The following is a 20,136-nucleotide window of genomic DNA, read 5'->3' as shown; positions in this document are numbered from 1 at the left end:
CATCTCTGTCTTGATAGTCTGTACTATTTTGGGATCCTTTTAGGCATATTTTGTAGGGAGAAAATGGCATAGGCTTTTAAGATGTCCTGGGTAGAGTCAGAGAAAAAGTCGTTTAAGGTCAAGTTAATAAAGAAAAACGTTCCTGGCGAGAATTTATCTCAATTTCACTAAACATGGCAGTAACAAAGTATTTAATTAGTTCCTTCTTCTTGATATACCTGCCCTCTCCACCAACATCAGAAGCATACTTGAAAAATAGCCTATGAGGTGATCCTGAAGGAGGCAGGCTTGTGGCCTGACTCAAATTTTGATCTGTAAGCTACTGGGTCACAATCCTATGCATAGTTATTTAATGAATACAGAGTTACCTGTTAATATCTGTGTCTCTAAAGTTTTTTTCTCCTTTTGTCTACAGGATAAAACTGTTTTTAGATTTCATAAAAAGAAGCTGCCACATCTACACCCAAAACAGTCAGGTCTCACGGTGTCCTGCTTCTTGCTATTCTTTGAAGGGGACGCTCGCTGCTTGATACCCCATACCACCCCCACATTGTTTTTATTTTTGAAAAAATTAAATAATTGCCAGTAACAACCAAGGTCTTTTATGAAGAATAAAACATTCCATGTGTTTTAATTAATGAAAAACAAGGATGTTATGCTTGAAAAACCACAATGATTGCCCTAGGAAGAAAATTAATGTAGGTCCATTTCTCTACACTGTTATTCTAATGGTGTAAAAGGTATGCCAGCACTTCCAAAGCGAGGTGCTAGGCACAGAGGAGGTCTTTAACAAATAAAAAGGAGGAAGGAAATAGGAGAGAATGACCAGACACCTAAAGTAATTACTAAATGACTACAGTCATCTAAAGTGATAATTTTGACTGAGCATAAATCTCCCTAGAAAATACTCATCACAAAGACCTACTACAGTATAGGAGAGAAAGAAGAGTTTTTGGCTGGAAGCCCCAGGAAAACGTCTGTAGCAGTAATTCTCTAACAGTAACAGAAGGGAGATAAGAATTTATGGTAACATAATGCAAAACCACAGCACAGAGGCAAGAATATTTGGGGTAGCGCAAGGGAGGGCAAGTGCCCATACAGGTAGAAAATGAAGGATTCATTAGTGAGAAAGGCTAAAGAAGTTGCTGGGGTAGTATGTGAAGGTCTTAAGCGCCAAGATAAGGCTGTGGAACTGCATCCTGCACTCAGGACCAGCACCTTGGAAGTGAGTAGCTTGAGCCATATGTCACCATAGCCAGTAGCCTTGCTTATATACAACAGAACCCTGGTAAAGATCATATCTTTGCTTTAGAATGACAACTCTGCTAACAGAGCATAGGATCACAGAGCAAAGAAGACAGAAAACTGTAACAGCAAGAATGGTTAACGGCCTCCCTAGAGAATTGGTTGTACCAACAGAGTAAAATGGCAGAGCAGCCATTAAAATCATGATCTTAAAAAAAAAAAAAATGCTATTTTTAAAAAGGAACATGTTTAGGATAAGAAAAGAGAAAATCAGAATACTAAACGCTGCTATTTCCAATTTGTTTAATTATTCAAGATAAACACAAGAAAAATCTTAGTAGTAGACAAAACACATAAAGTCCATTTCCAGGTTGACAATGTGAGAAGCTCCATGAACCCATTCATGGACCCTCTGAGGTTTCACACTGCTTCACACTGTGGAAGAAACAGACTTCACAAAAATAATCTTAGCCAAGTCACAAAACAAATAAAAAAGCAAATAACAACAAGCCAGGTGAGCAGGGAGGGGAATCAGTATCCAGAGTTGCTATAATACATTACCCAAAATGTTCAGCTTTCAACAACAACAAAAACAACCATATGAGAAGTGCAAAGGAAGAGGAATGTTTGACACATACTCAGGCAAAAAAGCAAGCAACAGAAACTGACTTTGAGAAGGACCAGATTTAACAGACAAAGACTTCAAAACAACCATTGAAAAATATATCAACAACTAAAGTAAATCATGCTTAAAGAAGTAAAGCCTGATATGAAGACACAGTTTCATCAGAGATACCAATAAAGAGGCAGAAATTATTTTTTAAAAAATGGAAATTTTGGTATTGAAAAGTAGTATAAATATTAATAAAAATAAAAATTCATTGGAAGGACTCACCAGTAGATTTGAACTGAGAGAAGGAACACTCAACAATCTTGAAGACACATAAATGGATAGAGATTATACAATTTGAAAAACAGAAAAAAATAGAATGAAGAAAAATATCCGAGCCTCAGAGAAATGTGGACATTTGGTATCAAATATACCAAAATATATGTGATAGGAGTACCAGAAAAGAGGAAAGAGAGAAAGGAACAGAAAAACTATATTTTAAATGGCTGAAAACATCCCAAATTTGCTGAAAATTATTAACTTACACATCCAAGAAGATCACCAGCTCCAAATAAGATAAAACACAGTTAAAATGAGATCCTCATCCACCAGAGGGCAGACAGCAGAACCAAGAAGAACTACAATCCTGCAGCCCTGTGGAATGAAAACCACAATCACAGAAAAATAGACAAAATGAAAAGACAGAGGACTATGTCCCAGATGAAGGAACAAGATAAAACCCCAGAAAAACAACTAAATGAAGGGGAGATAGGCAATCTTCCAGAAAAAGAATTCAGAATATTGATAGTGAAGATGATCCAGGACCTCAAAAAACGAATGCAGGCAAAGTTTGAGAAGATGCAAGAAATGTTTACCAAAGATCTAGAAGAATTAAAGAACAAATAGAGATGAACAATACAATAACTGAAATGGAAAATACACTAGAAGGAATCAATAGCAGAATAACTGAGGCAGAAGAACAGAGGAGTGACCTGGAAGACAGAATGGTGGATATCACTGCTGCAGAAGAGAATAAAGAAAAAAAGAATGAAAAGAAATGAAGACATCCTAAGAGACCTCTGGGACAACATTAAACACACCAACATTCGCATGAGGGGTCCCAGAAGGAGAAGAGAGAGAGAAAGAACCTGAGAAAATACTTGAAGAGATCATAGTCAAAAAATTCCCTAACATGGGAGAGGAAATAGCCACCCAAGTCCAGGAAGTGCAGAGAGTCCCAGGCAGGATAAAGCCAAGGAGAAATACACCGAGACACACAGTAATCAAACTGACAAAAAATAAAGACAAAGAAAAATTATTAAAAGCAACAAGGGAAAAATGACAAATAACATACAAGGGAACTCCCATAAGGTTAACAGCTGATTTCTCAGCAGAAACTCTGCAAGCCAGAAGGGAGTGGCACAATATATTTAAAGTGATGAAAGGGAAGAACCTACAACCCAGAATACCCTACCCAGCAAGGATCTCATTCAGATTCGACAAAGAAATCAAAAGCTTTACAGACAAGCAAAAGCTAAGAGAATTCAGCACCACCAAACGAGGCTCTACAACAAATGCTAAAGGAACTTCTCTAAGTGGGAAACACAAGAAAAGAAAAAAACCTGCAAAAACAAACCTAAAACAATGAAGAAAATGGTAATAGGAACACATATATCAATAATTACCTTAAATGTGAATGGATTAAACACTCCAACCCAAAGACACAGACTGGGTCTTCCCTGGTAGCGCAGTGGTTAAGAATCCACCTGCCAATGCAGGGGACGTGGGTTCAAGCCCTGGTACGGGAAGATCCCACATGCCGTGGAGCAACTAAGCCCGTGCACCACAACTACTGAGCCTGCGCTCTAGAGCCTGTGACCCACAACTACTGAGCCCATGTGCCACAACTGCTGAAGCCCACGCGCCTAGAGCCTGTGCTCTGCAACAAGAGAAGCCACCACAATGAGAAGCCCATGTACTGCAATGAAGAGTAGCCCCAACTCACCACAACTAGAGAGGGCCCACATGCAGCCACAAAGACCCAACACAGCCAAAAATAAATTTTAAAAAATAAAATAAAAATAAGTAAATTTTACAAAAAGACACAGACTGGCTGAATGAATACGTAGTGGTCTGGATAGAAGATCAGGCCAGCCACAACATTCCCTTAAGCCAAAGCCTAATCCAGAGGATGGCCCTAACTCTCTTCACTTCTATGAAGGGTGAAAAAGGTAAGGGAACTGCAGGAAAAAATTAAGCCTAGCAGAAGCTGGCAAATAAAGTTTAAGGAAAGAAGCCTTCTTTATAACATAAAAGTGCAAGAGGAAGCAGCAAGTGCTGATGTGGAAGCTATAGCAAGTTATCCAGAAGATCTAGCTAAGATGAGTAATGAAGGTGGCTCCACTACACAACCAGTTCTAATGTAGATGAAATGCTCTTCTATTGCAAGCAAGAAGATGCCATCTAGGACTTTCATAGATATAGAGGAGAAGTCAATGCCTGGTTTCAAAGCATCAAAGGACAGACTGACTCTCTTGTTAGGGGTTAATGCAGCTGGTGACTTTAAGTTGAAGCCAATGCTCATTTACCATTCCAAAAATCCTAGGGCCCTTAAGAATTACACGAAATTGACTCTGCCTGAGCTCTTTAAATGGACCAACAAAGCCTGGATGACAGCACATCTGTATAAAAATATGGTTTACTGAATATAAGTCCACTGTGGAGACCTACTTCTCAGGAAAAAAAATTCCTTTCAAAATATGAATGCTTATTGACAATGCACCTGATCACCCAAAAATTCTGATGGAGATGTACAGTGAAATTAATGATGTTTTCATGCTTGCTAACACAACATCCATTCTGCAGCCATGGGTCAAGGAGTAATGTTGACTTTCAAGTCTTATTATTTAAGAAAGGCATTTTGTAAGGCTATGGCTTCCATAGACAGTGATTCCTCTGACGGATCTGAGTAAAATCAATTGAAAACCTTCTGGAAAGGATTCACCATTCCAGATGCCATTAAAGACATCCATGATCCATAAGAAGAGGCCAAAATATCAACATACACAGGATTTTGGAATAAGTTGATTCCAACCCTCATGGATGATTTGAGGGGTTCAAGACTTCATTGAAAGAAGTAACTGCAGATGTGGTGGACGTAGCAAGAGAACCAGAATTAGAACTGGAGCCTGAAAATGTGACTGAATTGCTGCAACTCCTTGATAAAAATTTAATAGATGAGGAGTTGTTGCTTAAATGAGCAAAGAAAGTGGTTTATTGAGATGGAATCTACTCCTGGTAAAGACACTGCAAAGATTGTTGAAATGGCAAGAAAGGATTTAGGATATTACATAAACTTAGTTGATAAAACAGTGGCAAGGTTTGAGAGGACTGACTCCAATTTTGAAAGAAGTCCTACTGTGGGTGAAATACAATCAAACAGCATTGCATGCCACAGAGAAAATGTTGATGAAAGGAAGAGTGAATCGACGTAGCAAACTTCATTGTTGTCTTAATTTCAGGAAATTGTCACGGCCACACCAACCTTCAGCAACCACCACCCTGATCAGTCAGCAGCCATCCATGCATGCAAACCCCTCCACCAGCAAAAAGATTGTGACTGGCTGAAAGTTCAGATGCTGGTTACCATTTTTTAGCAATAAAGTATTTTAAATTAAGGTATGTACATTTTTTTAGACATAATGCACACTTAATAGACTACAGTATAGTGTAAACATAACTTTTACATGCACTGGGAAAGCAAAAAAATTGTGTGGCTTGCTTTGTTGTGATATTCTCTTTATTGCAGTGGTCTGGAACCAAACCCACAGTATCGCCAAAGTGTGCTGGTAATCCCATTCATGAGGGCTCCATCCTCAAGATTAAATCATCTCTGAAAGCACTTACGTCCAAATATCATCACATTGGGGATTAGCTTTCAACATATGAATTTGGGGAGGGAGGAACACAAACATTCAGTCTATAGCACTCACCAAGGAGAAGAGAGGGACACAGTAGGAAGAGACAGTTAAATGTTCCTTACTTTCTCAGCATGCCTAAAACTAATCCTGGTCTCCACGACTATCCTCTAGGTCCTTCACTTTTCTCCTCAGATTGATTTACTCGTATTCAGAAACACATCATATTATTTAGAAATACACAATGGATGATTTCTTTTTAAGAAAAATCCAGACTGGTGGTTGCCAAGGGGGAGGAGGCTGGGGGAGGGATGGAGTGGGAGGCTGGGGTTAGCAGATGTAGGCCTTTATATATAGAATGGATAAACAACAAGGTCCTACTGTATAGCACAGGGAAATATATTCAATATCCTATGATAAACCATAATGGAAAAGACTGTTTTTAAAAAAGAATGTGTGTGTATATATATATCTGAATCACTCTGCTGTAGAGCAGTAATTAACATAGCATTGTAAATCAACTAGCCTTCAATTTAAAAAATGAAAAAAGAAAAAATCCTAAAATCAATTTGACTCTCCTGTTAGTTTTATGGGAAGATTAATTTTCTTTGTTGGATGTTCAAATGTCAAGCATAAAGTTTTTTCCACCAACACTTCAAGGACCTGAGGGTATGCAGGTAGTGAGAGGTTTCCTACCTGGAGAGCAATAGAGGCCCATAAGGGTAGTCTCAGTTCTCCAGGAACAACTAATACCAAACCATCAGAAGGACAGCTTCATGCTTTATAGCCACATGAATACTTTAATTTCTTCTCTAATGGTTCAGAAATGGTACTTTGAGGACAGTGAATGACTGTCTTTGTGTGTTACGACATTTCCTCCTCCCTTGATTTGCTCATTATGAACTTGGTTTTATTTTTGGTCTTTGCAGATGTCTTATTTCTCTCCATTTTTCCTGATCATTTGTCCTAAGTTTAAGCCATTCTATTTTTCTCTTGGTACATCTGTCACCTGTGATTCTTCTTTTTCTCATTTTCAAGTCTCATTTCCCTAATCAGTGTCTCTCCTGCCTTGGCCATGAGCTTTGGTACTCACAAGAAAATTCTGGCATTTTCTCTTTTGTTCTGTGTGAAAGTGGGCAAACTCTTATATTTTACCAAAACGCACAGTCACAGAATGAGAGAGACTAGGCACCTATGAAACTCTGTACCTGTTTTGTTCTTTTAAGGATTATCCTTTCTGGTGTTTTTGTGAGGTTTTATTTTTTCCAACTTGAAAATATCCAGACATCCTTGGCAGGCCAGTGGTTAAGACTGCACACTTCAACTGCAGGGGGCAAGGGTTCGATCTCTAGTCGGGGAACTAAGATACTGCCAATCACGTGGCACGGACAAAAAATAAAGATTGGAAATATCCAAAGAAGTGTCCATACTCCCTAACATTCCTGCAAAGTTGGAGCTCAATAAGTACCTGTTGACTAGCTCACTGAGTCTTTAAAATCACCCACCATAAGAGAAATTTTATCTTACCTAACTCAAAATTGTTTCTACTATTAGTAGTTGCCAGGGGCTAAAGAGTGGGTAGGGTAGAAGGGATATGGGTGTGGCAACAAGAGGGATTATCTTGACTTTATCAATGTCAACATCCCACTTTTCAAACTGTATTACAGTTTTGCAAGAGGTGACCATTGGGGAAGACTGGGTAAAGGGCACATAAAATCTCTGTATTATTTCTTACAAGTGTATGTGAATCCACAATTATCTCAATATAAAACATTTCATTAGAAAAGGGTACACAAAGTAATATAAAGACAGAGCGACAAGGAAAGACTTACGTATATAAACAACCATTGTTCTGAGACCTACTGGCAAAGCATTATCACTGTTTACTACAAAAGAAAGAAAATAAAACATCGAACATATTGTCTATGCCTAATGAAATTATCAAAAACAATTTATCAAATAATTTACTAAACACCATTTCTACCTCTAGTGTTCCTACTTTCAAATGAATTTCAGGTGGAATATTTAAAATCATGTATAAGGGAATAATTAAGTTGTCTAGTGACTCATTAGAAACTGAAGTTCTAAGACACCAGGCGTAAGATTTGAAAGTGAGTTTAGACTAGGTTTCCTAGCAGTGAAAACCAAAAGGACAATATAGTATTTATTATCTGACAAAGGAAGCATACAAGTTCAACTGTAACTGTAAACTTCTTCTGGACTTTAAACTCAAAAAGGAATTTATGGTGGGGGCTTGTATAAAGCGATATTGGCTGACACTGTATTGTAGTTGTCTGCATCTATGCTTTATTAAAAACCTAGAATCACTGTTTAAATCACTGGCTCTCAAATTTGTGATGAGTCTTTATTATTATTGATTTTTTAAACTATGTGCAAGAAATTAATAGAAACATTCATTTTCATGGTCACATTGGGAAACAATTCTACTCAGGCCCAGGCCATGTGCTGGAGTGCTCCCAGGTAACTGTCACAGGGCTGTGGGGAAGAATGGGACACAAGCGCGCTGAAAACCCCCAGGAAGAGCCAGCCCTGCAGCGTGTGCTTGAGCTTGTTGCACTACAGGTGCTCCGACAGTGAGTGAGAAGCAACAGGATGGTACAGGGACTGAGGTGAGCTGGGCTCTGAAGTCCAGTCACTTGGACCCCTCTTTTGAGCTCCAGCCTCCATTCATTCTCTTACTGAAGGTATTTATTGAGCACCACTAAATGGCACATGCTATCCTAGGCAACGGGCTGGTATGAACTGTTGAAAGTGGTGTAAAAGAGTACAGTGAGCGTGAGGCAAGCTGAGCCAAGAGCAGACGGTGCGGGCGCACATGAGCACACACGCACACACCTGCATATGTAAGTTAAGCGAGGCTTGAGAAACAGTGATTTTGACAGGCACGTAAATGCCTGCATGGTCATGGATTCACAAGGATACCAAACTCCTCTGGCTGTAAAATTTTCTCCACATGCAGCAAGGGGTCTTGACCTGGTCTGAGAGCTTGGGGAAGGCTTTCCTGCAGAGGTGGTATGTGTGCAGGATGAGCAGGAATTAAGTAGGAGATGAGAGGAGGAACAGTGTTCTAGGCGTAGGGACTTAGGGTCTTAGCACGTGCAAAGGCCTTGAGGGGAAACTAGCATATAAGGCTGGTAAGGCTACACAGCATGACCACCTAAGGGGAAATGGCAGAAAACGGGCCTAAAACAGTAGTCTAGAATGTACAAGATCGTAATAAGAACTTGGATATTTATTTTAGGAACAATGGAAGCTCTTAAATGGAGTGTCTGGCTATGGTGTCAAAAAGGAAAAGAGGAAACAAAAGTCACTCTGAAACCTAAATTAAGAGAGTCATTTAATAGTCCACTCAAAAGATAACAGAGGCTCGGGCTAGTGGCAGGTGCTCCTGACGGGTATAACCAGGTGCCTGGGCTATGCCAGCCCTCACTCTACTCCTCTCTGCTCTTCCCCTCCACAGTAAAAAGCAACACCATACATCTAGTGCACATGTATGCAAGTGTGTAATTTGTTCCTGGGAAGTTAAGGAAGTCTGCAACTCATGACTTCTATATTCTTAACAAGCCATGAAGCAAGATCAGCAGAGACCAAGAGTTGCAGCGAGGGTGCTGAGAAGTGGGGTGACTTTATCAGGTAGTATGAGTGGCTATGTGGGCTACGACCATGGACTCACAAGGACACCACACTGTCACAGAGCTGCACAGGGAAAACAGAGGGCTGGTCCCGTCCTACATAAGTTTGGCCTTCCCAACATCAATAAATAAAATCATAATGGCAGATAACAAAGTACCGACACCTTAAGGCATCCTTCCAGTGGAGGTCTCACTAATTCTGCAGAACTACTTGGCTGGGTGACTATATATTTCTTTAAAAATGAAAAAAAAAAAAATCAATATTATTTTAGGCAGATGACCTCTAACAAAGGAATTCTCTAGGAGGGCCAATATTATTTCCAAAGGAATTCTGATAAGAAATGTCAGTAAAGATTACTTACACAAACACAATGTCCCCTCTCTTAGAGTAAGCAGGAATAGCACTGGCTATGGTGGCAAATCCATATGAGTATATAATGGCTTCTTCTGTCTTCATAAATTTTGCCAGGCGGTCTTCCAAATCCAAGTGCACATCTAGTTCAAGAGTAAAAAGTTAAATGGTTAAACTGCCTCATAATTCTTTTTCTTTGACTAAAGAATTAATAAAATAACATAAGCAGTTTAGTTATTAATACTGTCACCTTGTGGTCAAAATGTAATTGTTCTTAAGTTACAAGTCATACAATATCTACTAAGATAATTCTGGGCCAAAACTGTTTCTATACTCTGTGAGCTGAATCAGCTACTCATTTGTCTATAAATATGTGACTGGGACAGCTCTGACTCTAGGTTTTGCTTTTATATCACTCTAGCAATAAGAATTCAAGGTCCAGTGACCTTGCCTGCTTTAACTTCCCTCAACCAACAATGCCAAGACTTTACCAATGTACGACATTAACTTATTAACGCCGTTTTGCATTTTAGTAGAAGTGACCAAACCAGGCATTAAGACAACTGTCAACCAGCTTTTAAAAGGAAAAGAAAGAAAAAAGAAAAGTAGTTACGTTAAAAAGAACCCCACATACTCTGCATCAAGAGATAGGAACTTTTTCAGTTGTGGTGGTCACTCCTCTAACAGTTTGTGTCAGCACTTAGTTGTGGCACCTGCCATCACTCTGCAGTACTGAGTTTCTGTCTAAATTTCTTTTTAAGTGTACTGGTGAATTCAAATGTATAGTACAAAGAGAAATATGGTCCTTTTATGGAAGCAGCTGAAGAAGAATGTTGATGTAATTATAGGGATAAACTGTAATTATTAAACTGGTATTTTTTTTTCTCTCTTACATCATCGTTCCATATAGCCTTTCACCTTTCCAGGCTAAGCCATGAGGCTTCACACCCTGGGATGGAGGGACCAGCGATGTCTAAAATAAATAGTGTACCAGCTGGCTGTGAACTGGAAAACTTCCAAGTGTCTTAAAATGAGGCAGAGAAAATTTTTTAAAACTTTCTTTAGCTCTTTTAACTACAGCAGGACCCAAGTCTGGAGAACAAGATCAGAGTTTTACCACATGCTCTGCGCAAAGAGAACTCAGAAGTTGATACAGGAAGGATGCAGCCAGGCCCCTCCAGCCTTGGAGCTTCACGGGAGAAACGAGGAACTCTGAGGAGTAAAGGCAGACTTTCAGAGCCGTGGCATGTCCACTGAGGGGAACTCAGAAGTGTAGGCAGTGGCAGGGGGACCCAGACGTTCCCCAGTGAGGGGCGGTGGAGAGGGCTGATGGCCCGGCAGAGCCCTCCAGCTCAGATGTCGAGGACCTGTGGCTGGGAGCCTCGCTCCAGGAGACCCCTTCAGCATCAGCCTTCCCTCCAAGTATGCCCCTCCCTACCAGAGACATTCCTAGTGAGAAGGGGGAGAGGGAAAAGACCTGCAGGACTGAGATATACAAAAGAAACAACTTAACCCAGCTGGATACAAGGCTGGACACTGAGTGGACTAAATATTTCCAACAGAGACCTGGTTAGCCGTTAAGTGTGAGATTTCCACCAACTTCCGGGGAGGAACAAGTGAGTAAGGTCAGCTCAGCAACAGGAATAAACAACTTTTTAGAACATTTGAATAAAGTGTCTAAAATCTGTAAACCCACTCACTGATTTATCAGAGGCAAGTTAATCTTACTGTGATGCTTTTTAACTAGTAAAAGACAAAATTAAGAATTATAAAAGATACAACTTCACAAAGGACTAAATTTTAATAAGTAATTAAATGAGGGCTGTCCGACAATCTCATTCAATTGTTAATCAAACATTTAGTGAGTATCACATAAAAATACTCTGATAAGCACTGGATCAAAGAGAAATATAGGGTTTCTGCCACTTGACAAAGTGAGACAGCTAAGAGAAGCATCTGGCAGCTGTCAATGGAGAACTCGGAGCCCAGAGGGCAGATACAAGGCTAAGCTGTGCCTTCACTCCCCTGGTCTGAAGCACCTGGGTCCCTTCTACACTCAGAACTACAACACATTCAGAGTGACTTCTGACTAAAGGCACAGAGGTCCCTCGATTGTGAACCAAAGGCTGCTGGGGTGGGCGCCAGCTATTGAGTGAGAGATGAGAAGACACAGAGGGTCCGAACTAAATCTCAATTTGATGGCAAGAGAGGTATAGTGAGGAATTAGAAAATTTAGCAGCAATATCCAAATAATAAAATAAATTGAAGACCACTTCATTTGTAGACTTCTTAAAGGATGATACAGAATTGTGAAAATGAACTATTTATCCCATTCCAATTTATCCCATCAAGTAATGATAAACAACTAGGCATGCTTCTTCCCATTTATAAGTTAAAATGTATACCAACATAGCTTATTACATAAAAAACACATGAAATACCATTTGATTTCCATTACCAATCAGGTAGTCATTTTTATAGAAGTGACACTTTCATTAGAGCAACACTAAATAAATATGAGGTTTCACAGTAACGTGTAGAAGAATGCATCCCGGTTGATCAAAATGGCACCAAAAGAGTGCTTAGCTCTTCAAGCATCAAATCTGTGACATCAACACCACCAAGTCTGAAGACTTGATCCTGCTCCTGACTGCCCGCCCTTCCACGAGATATGCTGCCAGGGAAGTGTTGCAGGCAAAGTCTGGCAAGAACGAGGAAAGCAGCAAAGCACCAGAGAACCAGCTACGTCCATGCAGCTGAGCACGGGCGTGTCTCAGGCATGTCTTCCTTTCCTCTTTGTTAGTGCTCTCTGAGCACCCTGCCCACAGATAGGTCCCCACCACTCTGCTGCCTCTCACTTCTGATGAGACAGGAGGGCAGGTCCCCCATAGGAGGCCTCCTTCAAATTACAATGCTGCCTCTGAACTGGGAATTATCTATCCCAAATCTCAACAATTTAGCTAGCAGATGGACAACCCAAGCCACAGTGAATTGCTCTCATTCAGTATCTCCATTTTAAAAAGAAAAAACATGCTATGGATACAGACAAACTGTTTTTGCCAACTACAAAAAAGGATTTTAAATCATTCTGTAGCTCTAAATGACTCTCTTCATTGATTAGCAATAAAACAGTAAAACAATCTTGGCTTTGTTTTAGGGCTTTAGAGTTAGCTACCCAGTTGATAAAAATTATGTTAGTATTCTCATTATACATACTCATAGCCATTTTTATGTCATTGCCATAAAGTGGTAAGAAGAATCCCTCTACAATAAATCAATGACTTACTGGTTCTTGCCTAGTCCCAAAAGTTTAAAAAAGATGGGCCTTTCCTCCTCCTATCTAAAGACACTGGGTTTTAGCTGATGTCAGCCTTGCAAAGCAGGTTTTGTGACAGGTAAACACGGACAGTTGCATAACTTCTTTTGAAGTCTGATAGCTACTCTGCAAGGAAGAAACTCTTAACCCAAGGGCGGGGGAGGCAGCAAACAGAAAAACTACCAGGGCATGTTCTTTAACTTTGGATGCCTATCTTCTGTGTGTATGATCCATTTCAACAATTAGTGCCACAGATTTGCATGCGTCATTCTCTCACTCACTGTTAGGAACCAATATGGTAGGCAAGAGGCCACGGAGGAAGGTGACCAGAAAGCCTGTGTCTTCTCAGCACTTGCTGCCCTTTCTGGCACCTGCTCCCTCACCAGAACGTAACAGATGGGAGGCAAGGCCAGGGCAGGATGCCCCACACCAAACACAAGGCCTGGCCATGGCAGTCATCACAGGGGGTTCAGACCTGGGCTCCCTCATTGCCAGGTGTGAACCATGGACAGGCCCAAAACTGCTCTGTGCCTCTCAGGTCCTTCCCCTGTCAAATGGTTAACACTTCTACCTGCCTCAAAGGATTGTTAGGAGAACCGCAAGAAAATGCTTATAAAACACTCACAACAATGTCTGGCATCGAAAAAGCAACATGCTGGTGTTTGTTCAATTAACTCAATATTTGTAGAAGAAAAAAAAGTAATCTTTTAGAAGGAAAAAAGGTACGCTATCTGCTAATTAAGTTATCCAAATCCTGGATATTTAAGGACTATCTTATATTAAAGCCACTTGTTCAAGTTCCTACTTATCAGAATAAAAGGAGGTATTATGGCCTTCTTGATTGTTTTTCAGAGGAAAGACTATGAAATACCCAACTTTAGAACAGTTTAAAAACAACCAACTATATTTTCTCTTAAAATCTCCATATTTTTGTGTTACATACTTTTTTTAAATCCCTTGAGACTTGGACAATTTTCTTAAAAGTACAAATATCACCTATGTACTCATTAGAACTTTAAAAACAGTGCTGAATGTTTTCCAAAATGTTTTCACATACGGTATCTAATGTGATTCTTACCAAAATGTTCTAAGTTGTGCAACTAAGATCATTCCCTGCCTACACTGCGAAAACTACAATTCCATGACTGGTAGGAAGAAGTGGCAGATCTAGGAATTTTATGACCAAATGCCCTTTCAACTAAAACATGCAGTCATGGTCCTACAACAGACAGAAAATATTTTTTAAAATAAACAAATGAACAATTGTTTACTATTGGCTCTAGAACACAATTACATGCCACTATCTCTCACCATGAAACTCTGCCACTAATTGTCTTTTGATTTAGTTTAAGACCAAAGAGTCAAGTAGGCAACATGTATGCAAAGCAGATCCCAGGCACAGGGATAAACCACATGTAAATGAGATCTGAATGCATTACAAACAAAACAATCAGAGAGGTTCAACAAGAGAAACTATCAAAGTGCATAGGGGCCCCATTAGCCTTAGAGGAAAGGAAGGCTCCACAACCTGATAAAATCACTTGACTGATTCTAAACTACACATTAAAACAATAAGATGAGAAGGTGGAAAACTTCGGATCCACACAGTCCTCACAAGACTATTTTAAGAACCTGCTGGGCCTTCAGGAGGCAGGAGAACATTTAGCCTAAGAAACTAGAAGAATTTTAATTCAACTGTCAATTTTCTTTTTCTGTGTTAATCATCTAGTATCATCTAATATGTTACTATGAAATAATAAACAGAAAATGTTTTAATAAGGAAATTTACTTTTCCAATAAGTGATTTTCATTCACTATCTGAAAAGTTGAGAAAAGAGCTAAAAGAGGGAGCATTTTCATCACTGAAAACAGATGCCTGAGTGATATTAGTACTTCCAGGAAAAGAAAAAGCCAAAATCAAAAGCAACCTTTTGGTGGGCCTGGGAAAGAGACCCTAGCCTCACATGTAAGCTACTAAAATGAGAGGAAAGGGAAGTACACTTCTGCTTTAATGCTCAGTACAAAGGGCAAATGTACCCTAAATATTCAGAATAATTTAATTATAGAGGGTATTTTATTTTTTTTATTTTTAAAATAAATTTATTTATTCATTTTTGGCTGCGTTGGGTCTTCATTGCTGTGCGCAGGCTTTCTCTAGTTGTGGCAAGTGGGGGCTACTCTTTGTTGCAGAGCACAGGCTCTAGGCATGCGGGCTTCAGTAGTTGTGGTGCACGGGCTTCAGTAGTCATGGCACACAGGCTTAGTTGCTCCGTGGCATGTGGGATCTTCCTGGACCAGGGCTCGAACCTGTGTCCCCTGCATTGGCAGGCAGATTCTTAACCACTGCGCCACCAGGGAAGTCCCAAGGGTATTTTAGAGATTTAAAATATAGCCTTAGCTGACCTCAAGTAGCTTCTTGAACTTATCTAACACTGAAATTTCAAGGTAATTTAACACAACTACAGTAATTTAAATGATTAGTTCCAGAATAAGGAAAAACACAGAAAATACCCTGTTGGAAAACCAAGTAAAAATACATACGATATACACATAAAGAAAGGAAAAAAGATGATAAGCAAGCATGGGCAACTGCTGAAAAGGAACAAAACAAGTTTACAGGAAGGACAATGTACTCAAAAAACAATACACATTATTCCAAGCTGTAGGTTTGGTGTCTTATTACAAAACCATCACACTGCCAATTAACCTTCAGCCTTTGTCCAGATACCACAGTCTGTTTGAACCTTCAACTACATTAGGATAAGGATGACACAGTGACCAATAATGTAGTTCAGAGTAGCTAATACACAATTACGTGTTCATTATATTGACTCTGGTGGCCCATTCAGACACTTGAAAGATGAAATCCAATTTAAATTTAAAACGCACTTGAACAGCACACCACATGTATGTGGTATGCTACCATTTTTGTAAAACGGAGGGGAAAATGTATGGAAGTGGTTTGCACACACTGAAAAAAGCCTGGAAGAATGAACAAGAAACTACTGATAGCAGCTGGCTTTTTTGGGGGCGGAATGGCCGTGGGGAGAAGACTTCACTATCTCTTTAAATCTTTGAGGTTTATATCATGGATTGAATTATTCCATCAAGAAAATTAATTTAGGATGGATCAAGAGGGTTTTATGAAAAGTGAAATAAGTTGGACAGAGAAAGACAAATAGCATATGATCTCACTAATATGTGGAATCTAAAAAACAAAACAAACAAAATAAAACAAAATGAAAACAGACTCATAGATACACAGAACAAAGGGGTGGTTGCCAGAGGGAAAGGGGATCAGGGGTGGGGAAAATTAGGTGTAGGGAATTAAGAGGTACAAAGCTCCAGTTATAAAATAAATAAGCAATGGTGATGTAACATACAGCATAAGGAATATGGCCAAAAATATTGTAATAACTTTGGGGACAGACAGTTACTAGACTTACCATGGTGATCATTTCATAATGTATGCATGTCAAATCACTATATAGTATACCTGAAACTAACATAATATTGTATGTCAACTATATTTAAATTAAAAAAATTTTAAATCATTAATTTAACGACCCCCCCAAGTTTAGAGGCACACAGCATCCTATTACACATATTTCAGGTGATCCAAATGAAAAATTGACTGGGCAATTAAAACAACATATTTCCATAGCTCTGGGAAAACTGGTCTTGAAGATTTGAAACTTTTTTTCCACTAAATTCAGCAATAAATCTCTTATCGGTCTTCTCAGATTTAACTCCCGAGCAAGAGCCAAGGCCACACATGCAAATAAAATCTACTAGAAAGAGAGGCTTTTAAGAAAAAATTTCTTTACCCCGCAAGCAGATCATGGAAAGAAAGCCTTGTTGATCAGATTACAACAAACAACCCTGTAAAAAAAATGCCTTTTCTAGTTTTCTAATTCTTATGAAGGAAATAATACCCTACCAATAAAAAGCAGGCAAACAAATCATGTTTGCACTAGGCTAGAGGAAAGAGGGAGCCTCTGATCTGAGCTCTTTTAAGTCTTTGATCTTGCCAGTAATATTGCAAATCAGAATACTTATTTTCTAGTTTTAGGGCTGAAATTAATTAGCTATGTGACCATGAGGAAGTCACTTAACCTCTCTGAGCTTTCTATTCTTCTGAATAGCTGGGATGCTGGAATACAAGATTTTAAAGATCCTTTTCAGCTGTAGGATTCTTGGACACCAACTCCCATCATCTGTTTCCAATAAAAATGATTTAACCACTAAATTAGCTAAGGGATAAAGAAAGGTGCTCCCTTAAATAAAAACATCTTAACTGTTAAAGTGAAAAAAACAAAGACCCAGAAATGAAAATGAGTAGAGAAGACAAAAGAGACTTCCCTGGCCCCATTGTCCCTACCCTCTGACATTTTGTAAACCAGAATGTTATTTCCAGTAATACACTCATTTGGAAAATTATTTAACAACATTTTTGAAATTTTCAGAAGCAAAGAACAATATACATTTAATAAAAAACCACCATAAAATTCCAGGGTCTTCTTTGATGACTCTGATTTAGGGAGTTCATAGTGTTTGAAATCACAACTCTCATGCTAATATGTAGTTAGCCCATCTCCAGGTCATTCACACACAAGGAAATCAATGATCCTTTGTCCTCATTCCAGAAAGAAAAGGGCTACACAGTGTATGACCTGCCCCATCCCCCAAATCCGTTCTCACTTTCCTCCCGGCACGTGGTGGCCACCCAGCTAGAGCAACTTTCCAGTCCCTCTGCTGGGAGACGTGACCTGGGTTATGTTCTCACCAACAGAATATGGGCAGAATGATGAGCAACCCCACCCGCCCACCTGAACAGGTACCAATGCCCTGCACGCCTGCTCCCCCATACTCATCACCTGGCTTCGGCCACACAGACAAAGATGGTGCCCTCAGGCCTAAAGCAACGAGACAGGGAAAATCTGGGTTCCTGCCCGACTACCAAGAGCAGAGCCACTCACAGCCGGACGCCTCCCCTTACAACTGTCATGCCCGGCAGAAACAGTTTCCTCACACCACTGTCTCCTGGGGCAAATGCAACAAGAGCTCGGGCTTTGCCCTACTGAGACAGTGTGCCTTAGGTACCTATGGCTCTTCTCCACAGGGACAGTCAGCCCCAGACCAGTGCATCTCCTACCAATGATCTCAAACACAAAATCTAGAAAGTTCACCAGCTTATTACCACAACTCATTAAGGATACCTTTTCCAAGGAGTTCTGAAATCAAACTGAATCTTAATTCTTGAGAGCAGTAGTCTGAAAAATATGACAGAAAACATACCAAATGTGCCATAAAATCCTCTAGGTCCACAAGTTCCCACACCATACTTCTTTAGAGATGCCAAAGCTGCTGCCTTTGTGAAAGTAAAAAAAAAAAAAAAAAAAAAAAAAAAATTAGACTGTAATAATATATCTTTAACAGTTTAAAAATGACATTTCCTATTCTTTAACCCACATAGCTCCCCAGTACCCTGGCTTTCCCTTTCTTAGTACTAAGACAATTCTAACAGGATATAAAGAAAAGAGGGATAGGAAGACTTAGGTATACGACTTAAAACATGGAAAAGTTATATTAGCTTGATCATTAAAACCTGGTTAACTCAATGCATTCGCACTTTCTGGCATTTGTGGGCATAGGTCTTTCCTCAAAAAATGTTTACTGGCCCACAATCCCAACAGGAGATGAAGCAATTTCCTAGATACATCTCCAACTATTACCTGGGTCTGGTTCATATAGTTCTCTGGTTGTCACCCAACACTAAGCCACATTAGGACACCCTTGCCTCCCTTTGTTGAAAACTAGGTTACAGCTCTGTCACTAAAGAGTAAAGAGTAAGTACTTACACAGCCCTTTCTGATATTCTGCATTTGTCTCTTATTTTATGTCCAGATGCTTATGTCAGTCATGTTATCTGTCCACTTCAGCATATGTGCTACTTACCTTGAGCCTAGGGTTATCCAACAATCCAAGAAAATTGAATGAGGCAAAGTTTATGCATTCTTTTCCATTCACCACAATGTTATGGCTTGGAGGGCTGGGGAAAGAGACAAGAGTGGTATACTTCAGCAGTCATTCTTGTTACAGGGCACACATTATCAGCTGTCCAGAAGAGGGAAGGCGACAGGACACACAAGTGTTGCCATTCTACTCTGTTTGCATTCTAGCCTCCTATCTCTCTTTTTATTCTTAAAAAGTAAAATTAGACAATAGTATATTAAAAATCAGATACTCGGTCATTAATTCTACTCTTAATAGGTCACCCTGTACTACTTAAATAAAAAAAAGTGAGCTAGAATTCCAAGATGAATAGATTAATGGCACACCGTTGCTTTAGTTTTAAAACTCACTTAAGAAAGAAGTTGCTAAATAAAGTACCTGGAATGAGACAAACAGGGAGGAAACATAAAAAGATCAAGATCAAAGGTATGAAGAGGCAGAGCAAGCAACAATCTTACAGTTAAGTGGTTTAAAAATACATGTTACTAGGACTTCCCCGGTGGTCCAGTGGGTAAGACTCTGCGTTCGCAATGCAGGGGGCCTGGGTTTGATCCCTGGTGGGGAACTAGATCACGCATGCACGCTGCAACTAAGAAGTCTGCATGCAGCAACTAAGAAGTCCGCATGCAGCAACTAAGACCCGGCGTAGCCAAAATAAATAAATAAAAATAAATAAATATTAAAAAAAAAATTACATGTTACCTACAGGAAGCCACCAAAAGAATAAGTAAGCGCTGTTCCCAATTTCTAAAGTTAATGCTGGAATACCATTTAAAAGGAATCCCCCTCATCCAAAAAGGGGGGAAAATAGAGTGGCCAGTTGCATAGGAGAAGCATGGATTGAGTTCAGCTGAGACAAGAGATGGGCTCTTGAGGAGACAACCTATTATGTCCTCTGCTGACAAATACTCTAGCTTTAAGTCATGCTTCAAAAACACTGGCCAAACTATGGGACGTGAGCTATTAAAGGGTTGTGAGATCAATTTACTTAGTCACAGCCAGCCTATTTCACCTAAACTAAGCCATAA

At 39.6% G+C, this 20,136-nt stretch overlaps 1 protein-coding gene and 1 long non-coding RNA gene across 3 annotated transcripts in view; one reads left to right on the top strand and one right to left on the bottom strand.

Moving 5' to 3' along the window:
• The window catches only part of LOC309665140 (serine palmitoyltransferase 1-like), a 93,367-nt gene that overhangs the window by 61,004 nt on the left and 12,227 nt on the right, over positions 1-20,136 (bottom strand). The window contains exons 4-7 of one of the 2 annotated variants that reach the window (XM_082471376.1): positions 19,052-19,145; positions 18,392-18,464; positions 9,788-9,920; positions 9,118-9,658 (exon numbers count right to left, since the gene is read on the bottom strand). In XM_082471376.1, coding sequence (XP_082327502.1) covers positions 9,649-9,658; positions 9,788-9,920; positions 18,392-18,464; positions 19,052-19,145 — 310 coding nt within the window. In that variant the 3' untranslated portion in view covers positions 9,118-9,648. Of the gene's footprint in view, positions 1-9,117; positions 9,659-9,787; positions 9,921-18,391; positions 18,465-19,051; positions 19,146-20,136 lie in introns of those variants that run through there. The other variant, XM_082471375.1, reaches the window with a different exon arrangement.
• LOC309665169 lies at positions 302-4,625 on the top strand. The gene is made up of 2 exons (XR_014266262.1): positions 302-2,265; positions 2,839-4,625. It is a non-coding gene; the product is annotated as an uncharacterized lncRNA (long non-coding RNA).

This window comes from Balaenoptera physalus, assembly GCF_965194825.1.
Source record: "Balaenoptera physalus genome assembly, chromosome: 7".
In the NCBI taxonomy this organism is placed as follows: domain Eukaryota; kingdom Metazoa; phylum Chordata; class Mammalia; order Artiodactyla; family Balaenopteridae; genus Balaenoptera; species Balaenoptera physalus.
This window is presented reverse-complemented; position numbering and strand designations above follow the sequence as displayed.